The sequence below is a fragment of the Quercus robur genome, chromosome 12, assembly GCF_932294415.1.
Source record: "Quercus robur chromosome 12, dhQueRobu3.1, whole genome shotgun sequence".
Taxonomy (NCBI): domain Eukaryota; kingdom Viridiplantae; phylum Streptophyta; class Magnoliopsida; order Fagales; family Fagaceae; genus Quercus; species Quercus robur.
The window spans coordinates 39128236-39155321 of NC_065545.1; the positions used below are offsets into that span (position 1 = coordinate 39128236).

The following is a 27086-nucleotide window of genomic DNA, read 5'->3' on the forward strand; positions in this document are numbered from 1 at the left end:
TCTGCCACATGCTCTTATTTGACTCATCTTCTTAAAAGTTCCTTTGATCATCACATTTTTTTCTTTTCTCTTCTAGGATGATCCTGAGCCTCTTTCTATATACCACCCTACGGCGGAGGAACTTTCTGCCTCTATGGGTGCACCTTTTGGAGGCTTTTTCGATGGGACTGACATAGTATTTGCAACACCTGTCTCTTATGCAACTGCACCCGGAGTTCCTGCTGAGGCTCCTAGCCTTCCCTCTGAGCCGATAAGGTTAGTGAGGATACTCATATTGGGAAGGTTAGTGAGGCCATTCCCGTTCCTGCCGAGACACACTCTCCAAAAGAGGTGGTCACTCCTCCCGCTACTGTTCAGACCAAGGCTTCCTTTCCTACCACACCCCTGGTCATCTCCACCAGTGACCCCTTTACAGCTCTATCCCAGGCTATGAAGGATGGTTCTTCACTAGTGGTTACTCCTTCTTCCATTCTCAGCTCTGCCACACATGGTCCTGACATGGACTTGTCCTCCGAGGGGTTTGAGGACGTCCTTGAGGATCCGGATGACGAACCTGTTTTGAAAAAGAGGATTTCTAACTTTGACGACGAGAAGGATGCTCCCGCTGAGGCCGAATTCATGGGTATGTGCCTTTCTTCCTTCTTTTTGTTTTTTGACTAAGTCCATTCCTCCCCCTTTTTTGTCATCTCTTCCTAAGGCGTAGGTATTTGCATCTCTTCTTTGCCGCAATTTCCCTCTAATTTGTATGTCTATTTACATATCTTGCAGAGACTTTTGAGGGGCCAAGAGTCATAGCAGACGTAGATATGCTTCTAGCCACTACTCCTGCCACACCCATAGCACCTATTTCTGCTATTCCCACAGTGCCTGTTTCTACCGTACCTTTTGCACCTATTTTTGCTGCTCCCACAGCTTCCATTTTCACAGGTCCTGGTGAGTTTCTCGACTAATCCCTTATTTTCTTTCTTGTAAGTTTATTGCTCTTAACTTATGGTTTCTCATTTCATACTCCTTGTTAGGTCCGTTGCCTACTGTCCTTTTTCAATTTGAGGTGGGCAGTAGTTCTGCCATGGTTCCAAACCCCGTGGGTAAGGCCGCAACCTTTTTTGTGCATTTTGATCAGCCCGAGATTAACGACCTCGATCCTGCAGACTTCTAGGCTTCCAGTCCTTCTTACGTGGACTTCCATGGCTTCAGGGTTCCCCAGGATTGTGTTTCTCACTTAAAGGCAGTTTTCAGTAGTCAAGGAGACTTTATGCAGGGATTCCGTCTTGGTCGTTCTGCTAGGGAGCATTTCTTGAAATTGCTGGGAAGAGTAATGAATGATAGTGAACATAACTTTATTGATACTGTCTCTTCAGAGAGGATCCTGTAGTGGAGGGTTGCAGTTCAGGAGCTGATGAGTGTGGGTTTTGCTGTGGAGTTTATTCTAGATCATCTCCGTGAGATTGCCCAAGCCTTTTTCATGAGAAAGGTTTAGCCTGCTGTAGACGCTATTGACACACGGATTGAGACTTTGAAGAAGGAGGTGGTAGATTTGGAAAGTCGTCGCGAGCGTCTTCTTGCTAGCATTGGTGGGTCCAGTCGCTTTGGAGACCAGCCTCTTATCTCTGGACTTCGCTAATGTAGTTTCCCTCTTCTTCTTTTTTTTCTTTTCCTTCTTTTACTACCCCGCCTTAGTACATTTTATCCTTTTACAGCACTTATTTAGCTAATTTGGTATAGTTGCTACATTTTGGGTTTGTAACTTTTTAAAATGCTACACTTGTTTGCTATTTATGCTATTACTTTATGACATGGAATGCTTTTTATAATACTTCATGTCCTTTTTATTGTGTACTTGTAAAAGCATGTTACAAAACTTCTCTATGACATGGTCATTTGAAGGAAAAAAAGAAGAACAAAAAGTAAACCTTGAACTCATTGAATGAAAGGGACAACTACATAACCTTAACTCAGGCATAATAACGCTTCAGCCATTTCCCATTGATGAGATCCTTGTCATCCATCTGGGCTAGACGATAATATCTACTTGAGTGTGTCTCTCTTATCACAAGGGGTCCCTTCCATTTTGGTGCAAACTTAGATGGTCCTGTCATACCTCATCTAACATAGTCTGCCACTTTCAGCACAAGTTGTCCTTCCGTGAACACCCTCTCTTTAGTCATCCTACCATAGGCTTCTGTCATCTTTTGTCTGTATCTGTGGCTACGCTTTTGGGCCTCCTCCCTTCTTTCATCAAGTCCTTCTAGATCTTCACACCTTTTTGCCATAAAGGCTTCTCCCTCTTTATCCTTCCCCTGCATCTGCATAACTCTCAAAGATGGAGTCATTACTTCTGCAGGATTTACTACCTCTGTTCTGTATACCAAGGAAAAGGGTGAAAATCCTGTGGCAAATTTTGGTGATTTTCTGTAAGCCCAAAGGGTGTCTGGCAGGTGTGTTGCCCATCCTTCTATGTACTCTTAACTCATTTTACTGATGATCTTTATGAGAACCTTGTTTGTTGCCTCTGCTTGCCCATTTCCTTGAGGGTAATAAGGTGATGAACGATGGTATTTGACTTGGTAGAACTCCAGCATTTTCCTTACATCACTGTTGACAAACGGTGTGCCATTATCGCTGATAATCCTGTGGGGCACTTTAAACCTCACAATTATGTTTTCCTTGATGAAGTTTGCCGCTGCTCCTCCTGTGGCTTTTTGGAGTGGCACTGTCTCTGCCCACTTAGTGAAGTACTCCGTAGCCACTAGTATCCATATGTATCCACACGATGGTGGGTTAACTGGTCCTACCAAATTGAGCCCCCAAGTGTGGAAGGGCCATGGGGTGACCATGCTATGTAAGGTCTGTGGGTGAGTGTGAATCAAGTTAGCTTGCACTTGGCAACTGTTGCATTTCTTCACAAATTTTGCCGTATCCTTCTTCATGGTAGGCCAGTAGTAGCCCATTTGCAGCAGGCATCTATAAAGTTTTTTCTTCCCCTGGTGCTCTTCACACTCTCCCGAATGCACTTCTTTTATCATTTCTTTTGCTTCTTCAGGACCCAAACATCTTAAGGAGTCACCATTATATCCTTTCTTGAAAAGGATCGAGTTATGCAAAAAGTAGCACGTTGCTAGCCTTCTAAGCTTGTACCTTTCACCGTGCTTTTGTGGCAGGATGCCTTCTACTAGGTACTGTACGAATGGGCTTCTTCAGTCTTTGCTGATGAACACAGTGTAACTTTCTTCTCTATCTACTACGAGCTGGCAGGTCCCACATTGGGTTTGGACTCAGTCTGCGTCTTTACCCATGCTTAGCCAATAGAAGCTTGCCCTTTGAAGTCTGCAGTAAAGGCTGACCTCCCCGCAGGATCCGCAAGTCTTGTTATGTACTTCTTTCAATTTTCTCTAGGCTTCCTCCTACCCCACACATCTGGACAAGACCCCATTAGGCATCCTGCGGAACAGTTCTCCTCTCACCAGGGCATAGTCTTTCAGCACTTTTAGTTCTGCGGCATCTTCTTCTTTCATCAAGGTTTCCCTTATAGGGATCCACCAATCCCCTTCGCATTGTTCCTCTCGGAATCTTTCCTTTAATACTTCAATAATGGATTCTTTCCTCTTGCTAACCACTACCCTAGTGTTATCCCCTTCGAACATTATTTGCAAGCCCAGTGCGGCTAACGCATCTGCGAAGCGGTTTTCGTTCCTTAGAGCATGCTCTATTTTGAAGGTTGAAAACTTCTCCTCCATCTTCTGGGCCATTACTCTGTATAGGGCTAGGCTAGGTTCTTTTAGGGAGAAGATTCCTTTGGTCTGGCAGACTACCAGGTTCGAATCACCCATCACCTTCAAGTGCTTGACTGCCATTTCAAGAGCCGTGGCCAACCTAGTTAAATAGGCTTCATATTCTGCCGTGTTGTTTGAACAGGGGAATTCCAGTTTGAATGACAGCACTACTGTCTTATCTTCTTCATGGTACATCACTATGTTCTACACACTGGTGATAGGTGGAGGGGACCAGTCGGTGTTTGTGCAACCATGGCCTTCCTAAAAACACATGATAGGAGACCTTTGTTTTTACCACGTGGAATCATGCTAAAGAAGCTATGGGGCCCACCTTTAACCATAACTAAATGTGGCCTACGGTGTACTCACCCCTTTCGCCAAAACCCGTAACTTCCATTGGGCATCCCTGAATCTTTCTTTCCGAAATTCCAACTGCTTGTAAAGTGCTCAATGGAATGAGATTTACAGAAGCACCTGTATTTACCAAGGCTCGCTTGATGGGGATTTGATGGGGCCTTCGGTGATCTGGGTATCCCACCTCCATATCCTCATTACTAAAGGTGATCTCGGTTGACTCTTGTAAGAGGGCTCTGTCATCTGGGACTTCTGCTGATAAGCATTTTATTCCTACCCCGGAGGTGATGCTCACCAGAGCCTCCGTGACTATCTTTCTTTCCTTTGCTGTGAGCCCCAGCTAGTCGAACAAATTTTTGAATTTGGAGCTTCGCTGTAAAGTGGTAATTGTTGCGGCAGGCAGGGCTGGATTTTCTTCTTCGTCTTCCCCTGGATCCGCGTAAATCACCACCGCTGCTACACCCTTCCCTTTGTGGTTCAGGAGTGGGTTTCTTTGAACCTCTTGCTGGGATAATTCTAGAGTCCCTTCTTTGATCCTGTGGTGCACCACTCTGCGGAGCGCCTAACAATCTGCGGTAGGATGTTGCACGTAGTTGTGCCGGCGGTAAAAGCGGGGTCCCTCCACTCCTCTTCTGTGGGTTCTCTTGAAACTTGATTAGGCTTGAAAATTTCATCTGCTATCCACTTGTCCAGCAGCACATCTAATTCTTTCGGAGTGCATGGTATTGGTGGTGGAGTATCGTATTCCCTTCCGTCAGTCTTCCTTCTCCGCTCGCCAGTGGATACTGCCATAGCTTGTGGAGCGTTTCTTTTGTCCAAACTTGGTTTTACGGACTGGGCAATCTTTTTGGCCTTTTGCAACAACCGCACAAACTGGGAGATTTCTAAGTTTTCTAGGACTGCCCTGTACTCCCTAATCATATTCATCATACACATTTCCACCAATGTTCTTTCTTCACAATGATCATAGCAATCAAGTGCTCTATCCCTGAATCTTTTGATGTATTCCATCAAATTTTCGCCATTCCTTTGCTTGGTTGCTTGCAAGGTTGCAAGCGTTACTGTTTCTTCTCCGTGGAAGTACTTAGTGCAAAATACATCCACCATGTCATCCCAAGTTGGGATCGATCCTGGTTTTAGGCCGATGTACCAAGTGTATGCCCGATCACATAGTGATTTGGAAAATTCTCGAAGACATAAGTCTTCGTTTACGGCGTAAGGGCCAAGGGTATCAATAAACTTGCTCACATGCTCAACTGCACTTCCTTTCTTGCCATCGTATTATGCAAAGGCCCTTGGTTCATACCTTTTGGGGTACGGTTTGCTGAGTACCCTTAGTGGGTAAGGAGGCCTTCGTGCATAAAATCTCTCTTTAGGTGCTCTGGCTCTCTCTTGTTCCAGGAGAGCCGTTACTTCGACCATAGTAATGAAACGTTGTTTCGCATTCTGTAGGACACCTCTTACTAGTGTCTCTTCTTTGTCTATTGCATGTTCTGGGTCATGCTGGCTTCCTTTTCCTTTGTTTTGTCTATTTTTAGCTGACAGATTTCTTCCATCATTTGTTGTTGTGAGTGTTGTAGGGACTGCAAAACTTCAATGAAGATGTTGGCATTGTCAGTAAGGATTCTTGGCTATGGTTGAGGTCCATCCCCTACTCCGTTGTCACCCTCTGCCTGCTGTTGTTGGTGAGGCGTCGTTGGCCTAGACTCTGCTTGTGAGGGCACGACACTCATATTTCGCGTTGTTTTGGACTTTGGAGGCATTTGTTTGCGAGGGCTTCTGTCCCTATCTACTTCTCAACTCCCCAGTGAAGTCGCCAATTTAATGTAGTGGGCCTTTTTGGTTAAAGTGGGCTAGGCTGCCTCCTGCGGTATAGGGCCCGAGTGTTCTGGGTATGGGAGTTGAGATCGGTCCAATTGGAACTCAACTTGGTCCGGTTTGTACACAAACTATGCCTCGTCTACTAGGAACACGCTTACGGCGGGCAGAACTGTTTCAAGTGAGTTGCGGCAAGCAAACATGATAATAATAATAAAATCAAATACTTTGAGATCTTTATTAAGGTGAACAGATAAACTCGTTTAAGGAAAGATAACCACTGTTTTAACAGCAATCATTTTATAAGAAAAGTGAAAGGGAACAAGTGAGTGGTATGTGAGCTGATTGAGAGAGTAAATAAATTAGATCAAGTCTAATCCACAGGACTGAAACCAAAAAGGGAAGAACACCCCTTCTCAAAGTGAATAATCTCAGGGAGATCCTGCCGTAGAAATTAATCACTTTGAGGGAAGTGGACTTGAATGGTTGGCACCCAAGAACATCTTTCGTTTCCGGCAGAGGGCAGGATTTTGAGAGGGAGAGAGGAAATGAACCTATTGGTGCATGCCTGCCGTCCTCACTCTCTATCTTTTTTCTCTCATTCCTTTCTAATATTCCCTTTTTTTCTTATCTTTTTTTCTTTTCTTAATTCTTGTTTCTATTTCCTAGTTTTCAAGTTTTCAAATACTATAGTGCTTACCGTTGTTATTGTGTCCCTTTTCCTGTACACGGCAAGGGCCTCTTTATAGTGCCTACCGTGACCGGATTTTACTATTTTAGCCCTTAACCACCTTTGTTTGGTTTGGGTGTACCTGCCGACTCCTCATCGCTAGACAAAAGAAGGTTATTTTGTTTGTTTGTCTGCCGTAGCCCCCTTTCCTGCTACGGTATGGGTGCCTTCTTTCTCCCTATCCCTCATGGCATGCACCTAATGGTTCCAGCTCAGCTTTGCCCGTTTGGGTGGTGTGTCATCCCAGCAGGACACTTCCCCCAAAAGAGCTATAGCAGGAACCCCAAAATAGGTTTTCCCCCCTCCCCACCACCAAACCATACCCTCTTATCTCTGACCCATGACCTCACCGTGTCCTGTATTGGCTGGGTATAGGCTGGTGGAGTCTGGGCCTTGCATGTGCCTTTCTTCCATGTATGTCCAAAATCTGCCTGCTGCTCATGCGTCTGTCGTGGTTGGTCTGCACAGTCTGCCATCCGTTCTTGACCATTTTCTGGTTTCCATTTCCTTTATGGGTTGCCCTATTTGGGGCTGGGGCTGGGGCTGGGCCTTGCTTGATGGTGGGCTTTGCTTTTTCCTTAACCCACCCTTCTTCCTGCTACTATCTCCTGCCATATCACTCTATCATTCCTGTTGCGGAGTTTGTTTTGTTTCAATCTGGCTGGACCCCTTTGGGCCTGCCGTTTATTCTTCCCCTAATGGCCCAGCAAGACCATTGGTTCTTGTGTTACATTACTAGCGGGCTCCTGTGTCCCATTTGTTTTCCTTTGGGCGTCCTGGACTCGTTTGCTTTCCTTGAGCTCCCTCGGCCCTTTTCCTAACTTCGCATCACCATGAGCTTTTACTGAATTCTTTGGGCTTCCCCTGCCCAATTACGTTATTCCTCATTCTTGGGGTTCATGGGTTTGCCATCAACCCCTTACTTTCTTTGTTTTCATTACTTTGGGCCTGCTACGACCCATTATCACTTTTTCACATCATATACTGCCCATGGTTTGCTTTTTCTCTCTTTTCGGGCTCCTTTAACTCCATTTACCTCCTCAAGACCCATTTGTTTAACTCATGGGCCTGTGATCCATTATTCCTGCCGCTTGAGCTTAATGGGTTTTCTATCCGTTTGCCAACCCCTTTCTGTCCGTGTTGCTGGGCTTTTCCCTTCCACTTGGGCTTCCAAAAAGACCATCAACACTTATCATCTTTTAAACTCCAATGAGTATACAAAAGCTGTCTAGTTTGATATTAAACATGCACAAAAAATGAATTAGAGAAAACAAAAATTACATTGTCTCTATAACTATTAGACCAATTGACAAATTTTATTGGTTTTTAAGAGCATTATTGGACTAACTCAAACATTTGGGGGGGGCAACTTCTATTTTTGTAGCTAAATTTTTAAATTTTTAATACTTATACATAATATAAAATAATTTTTAAAAACTTTGTGGGGGCCATGGCCCCCCAGCCATGCTATAGCTTCGCCCTTGACTCTAGTAGCCTCCCTTGAGGGACTTCTAAGGAAATTTATGATGTTTTCTCTAGGAATACTTACATATTGTCACTATGATTGTTTGACAACAAATTAAGAAGTTAATGCGGTTGTTTTAGTTTAGATATGGCAGTGTATATTGTAAGAGAAATGCTGTGTTTATAATATTTTTACAATACTTTTACAACAAATCATAAGTGTCAGGTTGTTACTGGTAGACAAGATAGTAATTTCAGTGATGAATTTAAATTAAAAACTCATAACAACTTGTCACTTAAAATTTATTATGAAAACATTGTGAATGTATCACTTCTCGTATTGTAATTGTAATGCTATATCAAATCTCTCTCCCATTAATCAGCCCAATAAAAGCATATTCTTGAAGTAATGCTGGAAGAAAGTAAGTGAATTAAGGTTGAAGAAATGTTTATTAGAACTCGGGTTGGTTGTTTAAAACCATCACCAGCCACGAGGACCATTATTACGCCCTTAACAATCAAAATAATAATTAGTGGGCACTATTCCCTCTTACCCCAAATCCAAAGACAGCAACGACTCACCGTCCGTACCCACCAGACTCCGAAACCGAAAGATACCACCAAGGCCATTTTTTTTGTGTGTGTATTACCCCAAGGTCATTTTCGTCACTTCATCCTAAATTCTTCACACGCCAATAAAATATAAAATAAAATCATTTTGCGGTTTCACTCATATTTCTCTCCTCCTTTCCTCTCAGGAAGTGTTCGATTCTTATTATCGTTCACTCCCTGAGTCTCTCTCTCTCTCTCTCTCGCGCGCGCGCGTTTAAAATCTCTGTGAATATTTTCTCTGCCATGGCGTCCGATCCTTTCTCAGACAAGAATGCTGTTTTCAGAAAACTGAAGGCCAAGTCAGAAAACAAGGTCTGTCTTTTGTAATCTTTTCCTTCTTGGGTTTTTTCTTTTTTTAAAGTCTGGATCTGATTCAGATCTGGGAATTCCGTAATGGGTTTATGGGTTCTGAGTATTTTTGTCTGTTTGTTTGGGTATTTTGCTGTGAATTTTTCAGATGTGCTTCGATTGTAATGCCAAGAACCCAACTTGGGCTTCTGTGACTTACGGGATCTTCCTCTGTATCGATTGCTCGGCCGTGCATCGTAGCCTTGGCGTTCACATCAGCTTTGTCAGGTCTTAATCTCAACTGGGTTTTCTCTGTTCTTTGAATATTTGTTTGTTTTTGGGCTTCAAGAAGCTGATTTGGGGTTTTCTTTATCTGATTCAGCTATGAATTAGCACACCTTTTTTTTTTTTTTTTTTTTTTCTGTTATGTTTGTAATCGTGATATAAGAAGTTATAGCTGTTTCCTTTGCAGTGGATTAGCTAAAGTTAGATAAAAGATTCTAAGTTTGTTGTTAAATCGAGAGGAATAAAGATATAATGGTGGTAATAGTGTGCCTTTTAATCTGTTATATGCATTTAGTGTGGCTACTTATGTTGGGCAAAACGTAGGTATAGTTCCTTAGGTGCTGCCCATTATGTTCCCCTATTAAATTCAATCACGTGGTTGCATTGATCAGCGAAGCTCATTGTTGAATTTAATTGCGTTAACATAACTATGTGGTTGGATTCAATTGGGGAGCCTAAGGTATAGCACCTAAGGATCTGTACCCAAGTTTTTTCCAATTATGCTATAGATTTAGAAAAATGTGTGGAATGCGATTGGGTTGTCTCTAAAAAGTTTTTTCGGATCAGGATGCTTCAGTTACTTGGACATTGGAATTAATTTGATTTCAAGGTTGTGATAAGAAATTTGGGTCAAGAATGTGTGAGGTCCATGCCACTAACCCTCTAGGAAGTGTAACTTAATAGAGGGGATGTTTGAGAGAGGGTTAAACCTTTTAAGTTTTGAGATCATGCAGATTCTGTCTCCCCCCCCCCCCCCCCCCCCCCCAAAAAAAAAAAAAAAAAAAGAGAAGGAAAACATTTTTGAGATCCAGCATTGGGACTGTCATATTTTTTACCACAGGTTTAGGTTGTAGCTATGGGGGTCTTTGGGGATTGCCTTAAATCTTGACTATGAGAGATAAAACTGTGAGAATTCACCAGCCATCTTTAATTGTCCAAGTCCCAAGTTTCTGTAAATGTAAATGATGACCATTTTGATTATTATTGCTGCTTTTGTGACAGATCATGGTTTGCAGGAAACTCCAGTAAAAAACTCTGAACACACCCAAGCAAACATGTTTCCAAGGCCATTTTCAATCTTGCAAGTCTTGAACGATGAACTTATTTTTTTGTGAACCAAACACAATATCACATCTTTTACTAAAAAGCCTTGTTATTCCCTCTAAATTTTTTCTCTTAGAGCTCTTGGATTGGTCCTTTTACAGTTGTTCACTATGTATTAGGAGTCAAACTAGTGTCTTTATCTACGTGTTTGGGAGATAAGTCTTACTTTTGATGGTTGGCTTTTGATGCCCCTCCTTCATTTTTTCATATTTCAAAATGGATGTTGAAGAAGCCTTATTGTATATCCGTCTCTCCTTTAGTGTAAAAAAAATCCACACGAATCATTTTGAAAGAAAGAATATAAGAAAGGTCCAGACTTTCCTCTTTTTAATGACATCTATGGGTATTTGTCATCTTCAAATGTTTGTCCTGATGTTCAATATGCTGCCTGGGTGTCTTTATTTGTAAAGATAAGAAATGTACAATGTATGATAGTGGAGTAACAAAAATGCCAGCACAAATAATCCCCATATTCTAATTGGTAGGTGGAGTGTAGATCACAAGATCTCTGTAAAACTTACTAGAAAAGGCGTAGTGTGGAATTAGGTGCTGTCATGTTTTATGCGGCTGGTGTGGAAGGAATGAAATTCTCGCACATTTGAAGACACCAGGAGGTCTTTAGAGAAATTGAAATCCTTATTCATATTTACCTTGTTTGAGTGGGCTTGGAATTGGGGATTTACACATTATAGCTCCATTTTTGAGTTTCACAACTCTCTTAGTTTTTCTGGTTGATACTTTGTGTTCATCATCGTGAACATAAAGTAATTCTTGTTTGCTTGTTTTGTCTGATAACATTCTGGAACTAATCCCATTGCTAATAAGGTTATATTACATATGTCCTTGCAAGACAAGATGACTCCTCAGAGCCCTTCTCATTTGTTGGTGAATGCTGCTTGTTTACTTGTATGTTTAAAATTTCTTTCACAGCAATCTGCTTTTTAACTCCATAATGAGGGAAGAAAAAATAGTTGGTTTAGTGTTGATTTTCTCTTTTACTATGATAATGCCCTGGGTGAACATGTTGCTGCATCTGATTCATTGAGCATTTTGGGGTGGTGTCTCAAGTATCTTTTTGGGTTGTGTGGGTATCAAAATTGTTGAATCAACACAATTCAGGGTGTTGGTGCATTGGAGGATCATCTTTTTCCATGAACCCTTCTTGACCTATTCCTTTTTATTTTCCCATATTTATTTCTGTTGGAAACTTTTGATGGGTTGGAATTGTTGCAATCATGATAATAGGGAAAGCTGCTAGTTTCTATATGATTTCCAGTTTTGGTGATTCTGTGATTATGAGGATTTATAGGTGCAACCGATGTGTGACATCCAATATAAAGCTTTCAAGGTTTTGAAGGATGAGTTATTAGAGTCTAGGGTTAAAGAAAGTTTTTCGTATGGTCCAATCAGTTAAGAGTTACTGGAAAAGGAACAAGGTTCTAGATTTTTGAAGAATATTTAGCTCCCCCATTCCACCACTAACATAATAGATCAAGAAACTTACTCGGTTATACCCATTGAATCCCAACAGACCTAAATACAAAGCTCCACAACTCAAAAGCCACATTATCAAAAAATGGTTATCCATTGAATCCCAACAGACCTAAATGCAAAGCTTCACAACTCAGAAGCCACATTATCAAAAAATGGTTCATTGTCTCCCCACAATGTCAGCACATACAATACCAACTCACAATAAAATACCCCCTATTGAGAAGGTTCTCAAGCGCAAGAATTTTCCCCAAGCTGCTGTCCACTCAAAGAAGGAACTGAGGGATATGTTCGAAGTTTTCTTTCTCTGTATTATTATTATTATTATAATTTTGGTTTCTTGTTGTCAAACATAGTTTTTGGTCCACATCATTTTTTCCTTTTCTTCAAATATCTTGGATTTGTTCCTTAATATAGGTTGTGAAGTAATATCAAGCAATTCCTTTTTAAAAAAAAATTAATATTGAGCTTTTATGGTTATTTTTTGTAGCTGGCCCTAATTAATATGTTGAGGATCCATAGCCGACCCCCTAAAATTTTGAGACTAAGGCTTTTTTGTTGTGGTAGTGGTGGCTTTGACTTAGACTTTGTTTTTTGTTTGACAAGGAGGGGATCGTAATGGCTAATTATATTAAAAGAGTGGCAAAAAAAGCACTTAGAGAATCCGATGGATGTGGGTGACCAACTATGGAGACTTGTTGGTGGAATGAGATGGTTCAAGTAGAATTTAGATTAAAGGGATAGTTATAGAAGCCTCCCTAGATGTAGAGACAATGTTGTTTATGAAAATTATAGTGACAAAGAGGAACTGAAAAGGCTGTCTAAGATGCTAGATTTAAGGTGTAGGATGAATTATATTGCAAGTTGGGACAAATTATATAGCAAGTTGGGGATGAAGGATGGTGAAAGGAATATTTATAAACTCGGGAAATGAAAATAAGAGACTTGAATTGTGTGAAGTACATCAAAGATGAAGATCAAATAATGTTATTAAAGTAAGAAGGATTAAAGAAAGATGGAAATGTTATTTTGATAGACTGTTTGATGAAAGTCATACAAAAGATTGGAATGAACTGAGTAACCTTATTGAGGATAGAGAACATTGTTTTGTTTGTAGAGGTAAATGGTGCATTGAGGACAAGCTATGTCCTAGAGCCTTGTAGTTCAATTGGCATCTCCTGGTATTTCCAATTGAGATGTCCATTGTTCAAAACTTCAAATTCCCCTCTCCCATTGTTGCAAATATTGAATTATCAAAAAAAAAGAAAAAAAAAAAAAGACAGGTTGTGGGATCGAGTGAAATTCCCCCTGAAGTTTTGGAAGTGCTTGGGTGATGTGAGTGTAGGATGGTTGAGAAGCCTTTTGAATAAGAGAAAATGCCTAGTGAGTATAGGAGAAGGCAAGTGATATAAATTAATATCTATTAAATATAGTGGTTTAAGAAGAAAATCATAATAAAGGAGATTAGATTGGCTATTTTAAAAAAAAAAATTCAAATTTGGGTTCTTTTGTAAATAAATGAATATGTTAGGATATTTATAGTCATGAAGGTTCTAGGAAGCTCCACTCCCACCAACTATCCACATGCTTTCACTCTTAATATCACATTCCAAAACTCTTTTTCATTTTCAAGTCTCATAAAAATTCCACTTTATCTCTTTGGAAGTTCCAGAGACAAATGGCAGCCACAGCTTCATCCACCAAGAGGTCCAAGGCTTGAGTTTATGCTTTCTTCTTCTTCGTCTTCTTCTCTGTTTTTTTCCCTTACAAATCATTTGGTTCCACTGTTCCAGATCTGAAAAAAACCCAAAGTGCATGCCAGCTATAACAGGAGAAACAACCTGAAACTGGCTGAAATCAGTTCATTAGTTCTTCTTCTTTATTTATTTTTTTTTTTCTTCGCATGAGGCATGTCCCGACTGTGTCCCTTCCATGCTCGATTATTTTTTTAAAAAAAAGGGAAGGACACGCATGCAGCTCTGTCCGCTGTGTGCCTTACGTGTCCAACACGGGCATGACAGGAAAATTGTTGTGTGTGCTTTCATGGGGGAGGCACTCTTAACACCTATATACAAGAATAGGGGAGATATTCAAAACTGGACATATTACTGAGGATTAAGCTTATGAGTCACTCTATGAAGCTTTGGGAGAAAGTGATTGAACATGGGTTGAGACACGCTTGAATAGTATCAAATAATCAATTTGGTTTTATACTTGGGTGACTTACCATGGAAGTTATTTTCTTACTTAGACCTTGAATGGAAAAATATAGAGAAGTCCATGAAGATCTCCATATGGTTTTTATTGACCTATATTAAGTGTTGGATAGGGTACCTTGAGAGATTATGTGGTAGGTTATAGAAAAGAAAGGAATTTCACTAAAGTGTATTAAGCTTATTAAGGATATGCATGACACAGTTGTAACTAATGTGAAAACAAGTGGAAGCATCACAAGTGAGTTTCCTTTCACTATAAATTTTTTATCTAGGATTGGATTAAGTTCATATCTCTTTGCATTGGTTATGGATGAGCGCACTAGATCTATTCAAGATAAATTTTCTTGGTATATGTTTTTTGCAAATGATATGGTTTTAGTGAATGAAACTAGACATGAAGTTAACATCAAATTAAAAGTTTAGATAGACGCTTTAGAATATAAGGGCTTTTGGCTAAGTAGGACTAAAAGTCTAAAACTGAAAGTTTAGTAAAAGTATAAACAAAGATGAAATTTTAAGACTTGTTCATCAAGAGATATGAAAGAGTCGATGCTTTTGATATTTTGGATCAATAATTCATAAGAGTGGAGAGATTGAAGAAAATGTGAGTAATTTTATTCGAACATTGATTAAGTAGAGAAGCGCATCATGGGTATTGTGTGAATGTAGAGTATTTTTTAAATAAAAAGGAAAATTATATAAAAACTTTATGCTCTATGGTACTTGTATATAAAAAAAAAGCCTTTATGCTCTATGGTATTGAATTTTGGGCTAAGAAGCAACTTGTTGATAAATGAGTGTTGAGGAAGAGGTGTTTGAGATGGTTTGGTCATGTGTAGAGGAGAGCAATTAATATACCAGTGAGTAAAAGTGGGTTGATTCTAGTCGATTGAACAAAAAAGGGTAGAGGAAGACCTAAATAACATTAGTAGTAATAAAAAAGAATGCGCCAATTAAGGAGGTGGTAGAGGGTATGATTTTGGATAGGATAGAATGGTGAAAAAGAATACATGTGACTAACTTTAATTGGTTTGTTAAATATCCATAGCCATTTCAAAAGTTCTGAGACTATGGTTTTATCATTGTTGTTGTAGGTAGGCAAGGGTAATAATTACCTGGTGGTTCTTGTTACATCTTACATGACTATTTGTAGACCATTTCTAGTGCAAAGTGGTGCTGTGTGTACCATGAGTTGAATGGAATGTATATCAGAGTTGTGAAGCTCATTACTTGGCACATTCTTTATTGTGGCATCTTTTTCTTTCAAAGTTTAAAATTTTAGTATCACATAATAAAATATTGTCATATTCATGTAGGTCGACGAATTTAGACTCATGGACTCCTGAGCAGCTGAAAATGATGAGCTTTGGGGGAAACAATCGTGCACAGGTCTTCTTTAAGCAGCATGGATGGACTGATGGGGGCAAAATTGAGGCAAAGTATACATCAAGGGCTGCTGATTTATATCGGCAAATACTTTCAAAAGAAGTTGCTAAAAGTATGGCAGAAGAGGTGGGTTTGCCATCATCACCTGTTTCTTCTCAGTCAGCACAAGCAGCTAATGGACTCCCTGATGTCAAGACAAGTGAACCTCCAAAAGAAAACTCCTTAGGAAGGCAAGAAACGCATGATACCACTGCTTCACCTAAAGCAACTCATACAGTTCTTACCGGTACTGTCAAGAAGCCTCTTGGTGCCAAGAAAACTGGGAAGACTGGGCTTGGTGCTAGAAAGCTTACTACCAAGGTATTTTAATTTTTTTAAAGTTTACCATGAAAAGAGATTATTTATTGCTTCACCTTAGTGAACTAATTGTTTGCCAGCAGAAGTACCTTAAAAGTATTTCTAGTTTTAAATTCTGTTACTCAATTACCCTATATTAATTAAACTGCTAAGTTTCTAACAAAATAATATTTTTCAAATGTAGCCAAGTGAAAATCTCTATGAACAGAAGCCTGAGGAACCAACTATTCCAGTTCCTGCCACAAATAGCACTCCAACAGCAGGCCCATCTCTTGCATCTCGCTTTGAATATGTAGAAAATGTCCAATCTTCTGAGAATAGCTCTAGTGGCCCACATGTGATAAGCCATGTATCTGTGCCAAAATCATCAAGCTTCTTTGCAGAATTTGGAATGGATAGTGGTTTTCCAAAAAGGGCTGGCTCAAACTCCTCAAGAGTTCAAGTAAGCTAAATGACTTGCAACATAATCGTGCTATATCGGTGACTTTTTTTTATCATTAGTAATGTGACCTATATTGAGTGCTCACTGCTCACCTGCTTGATTATAGGATGTGAATTCTAGAAACTAGAAACTGTAGCAGTCAAAAAGGACTTCTAGGTCCAGATTTTTCTGGGTTATGATGCAAAGATTCAGGCCCATTCCAAAGGTTGTAGATACTACAGTTATGGCAACATGGAAATTACACAATTAACAGCAAGACTGTAGCAGTATAAATTAATACACATCCACATATTATATTTGCCGACATTTCATCAAAAATGCCATTACAATTTAAGTTCTACTATTCTTAGCGTGGCTTAATTTTATTTTTATTTGCGTATAAATCGTTACAATTTTTCTTTTTTCCTTAAAGTTATACTCCATTGCTAATTAGACAGTTTTCCTCAAATCAGTTTAGATGAGTCTCCTTCAACCAGGTATGTGGTGGTCAGGTGACCATCAACGTGTAGTTTAATCACATGATTGTTAAATAAGTCAGGTTATTAAAACTACACACAGATGGTTATAAGATTGCCATGCATGGGTTGAGGAACTTTTCTCTAAACTGGTTTGGAGGAAGATTATATCTTTACTAAAAGGAGAAAGCTTTCATGTGCTTGTTAACGGGTGTCTGAAATTTGATAAAAATGTCCAGATATTGTTGGATGAATATCAAATGCTTATTATATTGTCAGTTCAATGTGCCTATGAGATAGAGTCCATAGTTGCTTGTTAGCTGTGAGTTAGTTTGTTATATAGGATGTATCACTGATGATGGAACTTGTAGCATAAAGACTAAATAAAGCTTGCTCTTGTATCAAGGCATATAGAGTTCATGGTATTCTCTATTCTGGCACTAAGTTACTCATGTTTCATGTAAAATTCTATTTTAAGAATTTATTATGATGAATAACACTGAATTTTTAGGGTTTCATTTGCTTTTTCGCTGAATGCAACATACTCTCTGCAATATCACAACTTCATTTAGAAAGACAAACTGCATGTTTGTAGTTTCTGAGGAGTTCTTTTGGTGTGTTTTGATTTTATGTGCATGCTTAGAGGCTAGTTTTTCATTGGTGTTTAAATTTTTTGAACTTTTGATATTCTTAAACCATTTATTGATATCAAAAAAGGGACGCCTAGTACACAGGAAGTGTATAGGAGTCAACAAATCAAATACAAAAATTACATAAATCAAGTAAATTAATAAAAGAAGAAGATGATTGGTTTTGCAAAGCTGACAACCAATCCAATATGGTTCTAAAGAAAAATAACTTGAGGTTGGGCATAGATCTCTCATAATCTTCAAAGCACCTGCCATTTTTGAGGTGAAGATAGAAAACTTTTGTGTTGTTATTAAGAAGCAGAATCTTAAAAGCAAATTGTTCTATTTTGTGTTTTTGTTACATATGTCAATGCATGTTAACAGAGTATTGTACTTTGTGAAATTGGAAATGAAATAATATTGTTTCATTATCCAAAGCAAGTTCTTTGTTTGACTGGTTTCAACAGCAGACATTGCCATTTACTTCGGACCATGTGTTGACATAGGCACATGATTTTAGGGCCTTCTTGCTTTATGTGATGAAATGAACATGCATATTTTTGTACCTAGAAGAATATTTTGCTGCTGTTAGTTTTGTCTTTGGGCTACAGCATGTGTGTTTTGCAACTATCACTTCTGATGTCATATTTGGCTTTCATATTACAATCAATAGTTGGCATTCCTGTGTCATGTCCTGCCAATGACAATACGTTGCAGTTCAGTTCACTGTTTTAATTTGTGGGTTTGCCTCAGTGATGCTCTCCTTCCTCATCTATTCGTTATTAATTTCCTTTTTTCTCTTACACACTTATCAGATTCAGGAAACCGATGAAGCAAGGAAGAAGTTCTCAAATGCAAAATCTATTTCATCAGCCCAATTCTTTGGGGATCATAACAAAGCTACTGATGATGCTCATGTTTCTTTGCAGAAGTTTTCAGTATGTTCTCTTACCACAACTTATTACTGGAAAAATTATCTACTGAATTTTAAGAGAGTTCTTTTCATATGCTGTGTTCATGTTCACATCACTGGACGTAATGTTGGCCCAAGGGGATGAAAATATAAAATAAATTAAAATTTCTTTGTTAATGTTAATGTAACTAACTCTTCATGGTTTTGCTAGGAAATTAGAGCTTAATAGCTTGACTTGGATAATGATTAAAAAAAAAAAAAAAAGCTGCTTTATCATCTTTGTCGACATTTCCATAATTCCAAATGATAAAAAAGCTGGAAAACTTAGTTAGATCCCCCCCCCCCCCCTTCCCCCCTTCTCTTAATAAAATTGCCTTTATGACACAAATTCTGAAGCGAATATGGTTGTTGATTTTGTTTATCATTTTATTGTTACTTCTAGGGTTCAAATTCCATCTCCAGTGCGGATCTTTTTGGTCACGACATGGATAATTCCTCTGTTGATCTTACAGCTGACATCATAAACCGGCTTTCTTTCCAGGTAGGCCTTGCAACTTCACTGCATGTTACATATCACTTGCATTATTCTTGATGAAATTGAGAGATTCGGTGGAATATAAGCTTTTTCCCCCTTGGCTCTATGTCCCCCTCACTCCCCCTTTTTGCTATTTTAGATTGCTGCATTACTTTTGGGTTGACACTAAGTGGCTTTTTTCGTTTACCTTCCTTTCTCCAGGCACAACATGATATTTCCAACCTAAAAAACATTGCAGGCGAGACCGGAAAGAAGCTCTCTTCGTTGGCATCCACTTTAATAACAGATCTTCAGGACAGAATCCTGTGATATTATTATGTTGTGTTGGAATACAAAAAGAATGAGGAGTTTGTTACAGTACCAGCCAAATATGTAGTGAATGTAAAATGAGTTCATTATAAAAATTCTTTTAAAAGACTGAAATAAGATTTTAAACTCTCTCTAGGGCTTGTCGTGACAGGGTGACAGGCTGGTTATCTTATTTTGTTAGCACAGGTATTTCAATATTACTTTGTGTTTTAGTTGTTTTTATTTTGAGATCTTATGCGTGTGTGAACCTCAGTGAACTCTCCTAATCTGTATCAGGAAAATTCAGAAAGCTACCTGTCAGTTAAAAAATTGCCTTTTTTTATTTATTTTTTTCATTCTGGGGGTTGAGGCATGATAAGGAATTGCAAAGGAACTTAACTTTTAAGTGATTGTTTGGAAGAGTTTATTTTCGTTGATTTATTCTGTTCAAGTACTAAACTGTCGTATTCTAGAAAAAAGTAAAGCCTTTACATAAGCTAGAGGTGAAAATATATTAGCATTTAAAGCTCTAAAATAAATGTAAATTTCAAAGTTCAAACAGATTCTAAAAGCTAACTAAATTTCGTACTCCTGTGGATTTCCACCGTGTCTTGTGAAGTTATATTCAAACCTGAATGATATGGGATAACATTCTGAGATGTATGAAAGATACAATGTGTTAAGAGATTCAGAGAACTCACATCTCGACATTGTAGTCTTATAAACTTTTTTAAAATTCAATTATCTGTTTTTTTTTTTTTTTAGAGGAAGAAATTCAATTATTTGTTGACTGTTCCTTTTTGTATAAGAAAAACAAAGTGAAATATTTTGGTTTACATTATAGGACTCTCCTAGTCTTTTTTTCCTTCTCTTATTTAATTATTTTAGATTTCCAAAAAATGCAAGTTTTGTAATAATTAACTTGGACGTTTCTTTATTTGTTTAATATTTGTTGTTGGAAAAAATGCTCTGACTCCTCCCTAAACTTTAACGTAGCCGATACACTCCCTAAACTTTTATTTTAACCAATTTATTCCTTAAACTTTGCATATATGCTAAATAGGACTATCTCTTAGCCAGAATGTTAAGTGACTAATAGAAATATCAGGCACGTGCAACTTATTTAAAAAAAAAAACAAAAAACAAACGTCTAGACCATTTGGGAGGGGGTGAAAAAAAAAGGAAAAAAAAGGAAAAAAGAAGAAGACAACCTCATCCTTATCTCCCGCTGTAGATAAAGCTTAAGCACAAGAGCATACTATATCAGATCAAATAAATTGTAATCAATTGTTATCTATATATGACTATATTCAAATAAATTGTAATCTATACAACAATTGTAAATACTAAATACAAGTACAAGCTCCCAAGAAATAGTTATGGGAAGCCACAATTATTTTCAGTCTCTACATCTCATCTCTGGTTTTCAAACCTAAGCTAACGGGCCTTTTTTACAACTTCTCTCTCTAAACCCATAGATCAACCACCATGGCTGACTCAAGACCTCCATTGCCACTACAGGTCTTTTCTCTAATTTCTCTCTGGCCAAAACCTTAGCCTCCATATCTGAAACTCTCGAGCTTTAACCTCTCATATTTAAACCCAAATCTAACCTTCACATCTCAAATTTATGTTTCCCTCTCGCAAAACTGAACGATAAGATTGTCGACAGGACCATGATCGTCTCTTTCTCTTTGGATTCAAATTGACACTTGACTATGTGGATCGTCTCTCTCATAGGTTTCTCTCTATCAAAATTGTTTTCTCTCTCATCTCTATGGGTCTCAAGTGATTGAATTGGGTGATTTTAATGCTCACATGCGTGTCATGTGAGTATTCCGTTAGTTTATTAACAGCAGACCAACTGAAGTACTAATTTGGCACATGATTAAAGTTTAAGGAGTAAATTGGCTAAAATAAAAGTGTAAGGGGTGTAATGGCCACTGCATTAAATTTTAGGGGATATCAGGGCATTTTTCCCTTTGTTGTTTAGTCAATCCGATTCCAGTACAACCCCCCCCCCCCCCCCAACCTCCCTTCTTTATTTATGTTTCTATTATAAGTCCTTTTTTTGCGATATTTTTTTCTAGGGACATGTTAAGATGTTATTTATTATACGATTCATAAGATGGTTATATTTTACAAACATAAAGAATAGTTAATTTGTCAAATATATATATCAGTTGAGTTATATATATTCATCTACATTTTTTATTATTATAATTTTTTTATTATTATTTCAAATGCATTATTCATACATCTAGAGATTTAAAACAAGTAATTAATCTATTGCATTTAGGTTTTGATATTGGGCAAAACTTAGATACAGTTCCTTGACTACAACTACTTAGGTTCCCTTCTTATATTTTAGACACCTGTCTAATTAATAAATTTAGCAAACGAATGTCACCTTTCTCTGTTTTCTTTCTTTTCTTTATGTTTTTCCTTCCTTACCTATGAGAAAACCAGATTTATTCAACTCTCCGACTAACCCATTAAAAGTATAAGTGTGCGTTTGTTTCAGCTTTTAGGAGCTAAAACGCATGTTTTTATAAAAGCTAGAGACTTTTGTGCGTTTAGCTCAGCCCAAAACGCGCTGAGAACGCGCAAATCTTATGGACCGCAGGAGGTCCATAAACCAAAATGCGCATGCGCATTGGAACTATCCGTTGGGCTGGATAGTCAATTACGAAAATACCCTAATAAAAATTCATCAGTTCTCACGCCTGAAGCTGACTCTCACGCCTCTCATCTCATCTCTCTGCTCTCCCTTTGCACGAAGCTGACTCTCACGCCTCTCATCTCTTCTCTTTGCTCTGCCCTTTCTGTGAATCTTCTTCCTCTTCTTCTTCTTTCTTTCGTCTTCTTCAACGTGCACTGATCTTGTTTTTTTTTTTTTTTTTTAATTTTATTTGTCTAATTTGATTTGAGAAATACATTTTGAAGGTAGAGATTTGATCAACAAAACACCAAGCAACACTGATTTGCTACCAAAAACCACTAGGTACCAACACTGATCTGAATTTTTTTTTTTTTTTTTTTACCGAGTGTGGGAAAAAATTTTTAGATCTTGCATGCTTTGTTCTTGCTAATGATCTATTTGTTCTCTTGCCGGGTACTGAAAAAATTTGTGGGTACATGCTTTTTTTACCGAGTGTTTGATTTGTTTTCTCGGCAACCCAGAAATAGATTAATGGGCATTGTTCCTTTACTTGTTTAGTTATTTGTTTTTGTTGATTGGAATTTACAGTGGTTTGAATCTTGCTATGAATGGTTTGTAGACTTGTAGCTCATAATTCTAATAGAAAAAAGAAAAAAGTTTGGGTTTGGGGTCTAAAAATCAGAGGAGAAAAAAGAAAATATGTAGTTGTTGTTAGGGTGATCATGGGGTTTTTATTAATAGTGATTTGATTGAATAAAAAACGTTGAGATTTGTTTTTGGAACTAACGATTGAAAGGTAACGAGGAATGTAGTGTTCGATTTACCATATAAATTTAAATATGAGGATTATTGTTGATGGCAAAGCTAAGTATTGATGTGGGGGTCTTTGTTGATGTAATAACATGGTGATTCATGAATTGCACTTGTACGGGCTCTGTTGTTGAAAAGCTTGTATGGGCTCTGTTCATGGTTGCTAAATCCAGACAGCCATCTGTAATTTTCATGGATGAAGTATGCTATCCTTTCTGCAAACTACATTGTGAGGGTCTTAGTAGTCACCATACTTGGTTTTCCTTGAAGTATGCTATTCCTTTTATGCTTAAGTAGATTGTGTAGTTCATGAAGGAACATTGAGTGCATAAAGTTTGCATTGCATTGCTGTGTCCTATGGCACTTTTTAGATTCGTATTTGTTTGGAACTTGAGCTGGAACTTGATATACGAATCCTAGTTGGCTGAAATTGATTGTATTGGAGAACGAACAATTATTGCTGTGGCTAGGAGTTGAGTTTCATATTGTTATTTAGTAATCTGAATGATAATCTTGTCTTACAATAAAATTAATCAAATACATGAATATTTGTGAATGTTGCAAATTCATATTTTACATATTAGGGCATTCACAATGAGCTCAACGGAGTTCTAGTTAAGTTTTGCTAGAAAAGCCTTTTTCTACTGTAACTACCAACCATTTCAGTCTTCTTTTTTTTTTTTTTACTATTTGCACTTGTCAAGCACACTTTGCTTTACACTGGAGGATTCATGAATGAGATCAAGGTTTTTTTATGATAAGGCTCATTGGCTTGTTTTTATGGTTTTGCTAATATGCTTCAACCTCATTGGTTAACTTTATAGATGGGAAAAACACCACTTGTAATTAGTTAATCAATTGTTCATTATAATGACATATTGTATGAGTGTGTTAATACAATTGAATTTTTTTTTTCTAGGGAAATATTATGTAGTTGATTCTGGATACCCAATGATGAAAGGCTATTTGGCACCATACAAGGGGATATCATACCATCTTCAAGACTTTCGAACGAGAGGTGGAAGCCCTAGAACTAGACATGAAAAATTTAATCATGCTCACTCATCTCTTCGATGTACGATTGAGCGCACTTTTGGTGTGTGGAAGAATAAATGGAGAATTATCAGAAACATGCCATCTTTTCCATTCCATATCCAAATACTTATTGTATCTGCTCCTATGGCTCTTCATAATTTTGTTAGACTAAATGATAAGGATGATAGGGGCTTCATAAACGCCAATCGAGATTCAATTTCTAGAAGAGAACATAATAGTGAATCAGGTAGCAGTTATGAGCAGAACTCAGGATCTTTAACAGACCCTGCGATGGTGGTTCTTCGTGATTCCATTGCTAATTCCATTTGGGGGGATAATAATTAGTAGTTGTCTTTTTTTTATTTTATAATATCATGTAGTACAATTTCAACTTGGGTTATTGGTATGTATTTTATCATCTTTTTTACATTTTTGTATTGTACAATTTAAACTTGGGTTATTCAATTTAAACTTGGGTTATTGATATGTATTTTATATCTTTTTACATTTTTATGTAGTACAATTTAAACGTGGATTATTGGTGTATATTTTACCATCTTTTTACATTTTTATTTTGTGCTTCATGATGATGAAAATTATTTAGATTTAATTAATATTAATAAGAAGTCATTAATGGTAATAACAAATAATTATGACACTAAAAAAGAAAAATTGCCCAAACATTATTAAAATAATACCAATAATATATATTTATTATTATTATTTTTTTTAGTAAGTATATGAAATAGATGATTTAATAAGTATGAAATAAACTCACATCCCAAAAAAAAAATAGTATGAAATAAATTCCCTTATATATACATTGTCCTTTTTGGTAATTTATTTCTCAAACTGCCACTTTTATAAGTGCTAGCCAAACACTCAGTTTTTTCAAAAAACACTTTTTAACAGCTTTTACCAAACACTCAGATTTTTGAAACTCCACTTTTTCATTATGCACTTTTACAAAAAGCTGAACCAAACTCACCCTAAATTTCAATAGATGAAATTTAATTTCGTTTAAAACTACAATCCCTCAACAATCTCAACTTCTTTTTGTTTCTTTCTTTTTTGTTTTCCTCCATTTTCACAATAACCAACCAAAATTTCAAACTATATTTTGATTTGGAGATAAACTGGCCTAAGATGCAAGAACTCAAAAGGAAAATCCCAAATTCAGAAAATTATTTAGAAAAATCTAGAGAGATTGAAAGAGGTTGAGAGACCTTCAATGGTAACCAAACGACAAAGATTTAAGGAGTGAGGGGCCAAACCTGCACTCAAAATCACCTATGCAAGTATGATTTTTCTCGGAGAAAAAAGAAAAAGAAGGAAACAACAACTACAAGGAAAATTTTAGAGAGAGAAAGTTGTAGAGAGAAAAAATGTGGATTGTTGGTAAGCCATAAAAAAATGAGAGGATTTTGAAGAAAAAGAGAAGGAGAAAAAGGCCAAAGAATTATTAAAATGAAGCCTTCTTAGATCTGTAACTTGAAGAATTTGTTTCCTTTCTCGTGGGCCAGGGAAGAAAAAGAAGGAGAAGAAAACAAAAGGAAATGGGTTTTGTAAGTTGTAACATCCGTTTGCTGAGTGGTTTCAAAAAAAAAAAAAAAAAGTCCATTTGTTGAGTTAATTAATTAGACAGGTGTCTAAAATATAAGAGAGAAACTTAAGCAACTGTAGTTAAGAAACTGTACCATAGTTTTGCCCTTTGATATCATCTCATTTTCAATTGATAACATGACTAAATTCTCTTAATCTTCTTGTGACCTTAAATAGAATTTTAATAATTATAAATTAAAAAAAAAAACTTATGCTTAAACAAATGTACCAATTGTTATCAATAAAATTATGTAAAAATGCCAAAAGCCTTGTATCTGAATTGACATCTCTCCATGTACAAAGTGCTTGGAGGTTTAGGGGGGAAAGGGTTCGAACTGCGGGGTTAGCAGCATGTTGTAATTATCTTTCAAAAAAAAATTTTCTGTAAAATTGTTGAAAACATTATCCATAAAGGGGCAAGAATTAGATGGACATTAATGTAATTACAACATTTAAGAGTGTCTCAATTTAAAAATAATTTTGATTCTTTATAAAAACAATTATATGAGCATCAATATCTAAATTTTACCGATCATAAACACTTATCCTTACATTAAAATAGTTAGTTGCATAGCATATAAAAACTTTTCCTTACATTAAAATACTTAGTTGCCTAGCATTTATAGCATTTCTTACTCTATGGATAATGTTTTTGACAATTTTACATGTTTTCCCTCTCTAATTCAAACAGAAAATGTTTATATTCTTTTTGTTCTCGTTGTAAAAAGAATAATATAATTTTTTTTTTTTTAAGGGGAATTGATAGTAGATTTTATTGACTAAATATCACGGTGTACAATTAGGAATAAAGAAGAGAGACATTCATAAAAAAAAAAAAAAAAAATCATTTTCTCTTTGGCAACACTAGCAAGTAAGAGATAGAATAGTTGAAGCTCTATTACATTTCAAAGGCACACTAACAAAAGAATCATAATGAGAACTTTCAATAATTAAATTAATGTCTTCAAATATCCACGCAACGTCAAAAGAGCAAACTCTGTCATAATTGAGAAGATCCATAAGTTCACCAAATATACTTTTTGCAATAATGTTAAGGAAATAACTGCTTTGACAAAAAATAATAATAATAATAATGCCTTCCTCATAACATCTGCAGTAGTCCACAAAATATTAGATACTTTATTATTTTATTTTTTTTGGTAAACATCGAATAACATTAAAAACTAAAGAAGATACATAGGTTCAGGATAAAACCTGCTTAAGTACAACTCATTAGCATCGAAATTAAAAAGATCTAAGATGTCCACAGGCAGACGATTAAACAAAAAAGAAGTCACTACTTTGCTCCGATCCTATTCTTGCAAAGACATCTACATATCTATTTGTTTCCTAAAAGTAATGCCTGATTTGGACTTGGGGGATGGATACTCTATTTATTCGGTCACATGAAGTTGCCATCACTTCTCCTTTGTGGTTTCGAATTAGCAAATGTGAGCAAATTTTGGTTTGAGAGATAGCCACATTGAGTTTGAATATAGAATTCGATGGAGGTGGAGACCATTTTTTAACTATATACCACATGATGCAGTTGATGTGCAAGTTATTATGATGAACTATAAGAATGAGATCTTATTACATCGCATGATCTCACCCTTTCTCCTGATTTTTGTTTACAAAAATTACTTATTTTGTTAAGATAAGTTGTTATCGGTGTAATATGACCATCTATTGTTAACATTATTATATATCAATCACATGGTTTAAGGAAAAAAAAAAAATTGATTGAATTACTTATTGGATTTTATTGCAATTAGTTTTCAAAATTTTTTTTTAGATAGTTTCAAGTTATGACGTTCGTTTCTGATGGTCTTTTTAT

General features: G+C 37.1%; 2 protein-coding genes across 2 annotated transcripts; one reads left to right on the top strand and one right to left on the bottom strand.

Annotated features, from left to right (window-relative positions):
• Positions 1-3404: 3404 nt before the first annotated feature.
• On the bottom strand, positions 3405-3968 carry LOC126708494 (uncharacterized). Its single transcript, XM_050408285.1, has one exon. The coding sequence runs from the start codon at positions 3966-3968 to the stop codon at positions 3405-3407; it is 564 nt and encodes a 187-aa protein (XP_050264242.1).
• Positions 3969-8865: 4897 nt separating this feature from the next.
• Positions 8866-19483, top strand: LOC126710587 (probable ADP-ribosylation factor GTPase-activating protein AGD8). Its single transcript, XM_050411121.1, has 7 exons — positions 8866-9063; positions 9209-9327; positions 15452-15881; positions 16063-16320; positions 18220-18342; positions 18760-18858; positions 19054-19483. The coding sequence occupies exons 1-7, from the start codon at positions 8995-8997 to the stop codon at positions 19159-19161; spliced, it is 1206 nt and encodes a 401-aa protein (XP_050267078.1). The 5' UTR covers positions 8866-8994; the 3' UTR covers positions 19162-19483.
• Positions 19484-27086: the final 7603 nt, after the last annotated feature.

Bases quoted from the DNA above. Each gene is read 5' to 3' on its own strand.
- LOC126710587 (XM_050411121.1), top strand. From the start codon at position 8,995: ATGGCGTCCGATCCTTTCTCAGACAAGAATGCTGTTTTCAGAAAACTG. The intron at 9,064-9,208 runs GTCTGTCTTTTG...TGAATTTTTCAG, and splicing joins AGGCCAAGTCAGAAAACAAG to ATGTGCTTCGATTGTAATGC. The intron at 15,882-16,062 runs GTATTTTAATTT...TTTCAAATGTAG, and splicing joins CTAGAAAGCTTACTACCAAG to CCAAGTGAAAATCTCTATGA.
- LOC126708494 (XM_050408285.1), bottom strand. From the start codon at position 3,968: ATGTACCATGAAGAAGATAAGACAGTAGTGCTGTCATTCAAACTGGAA.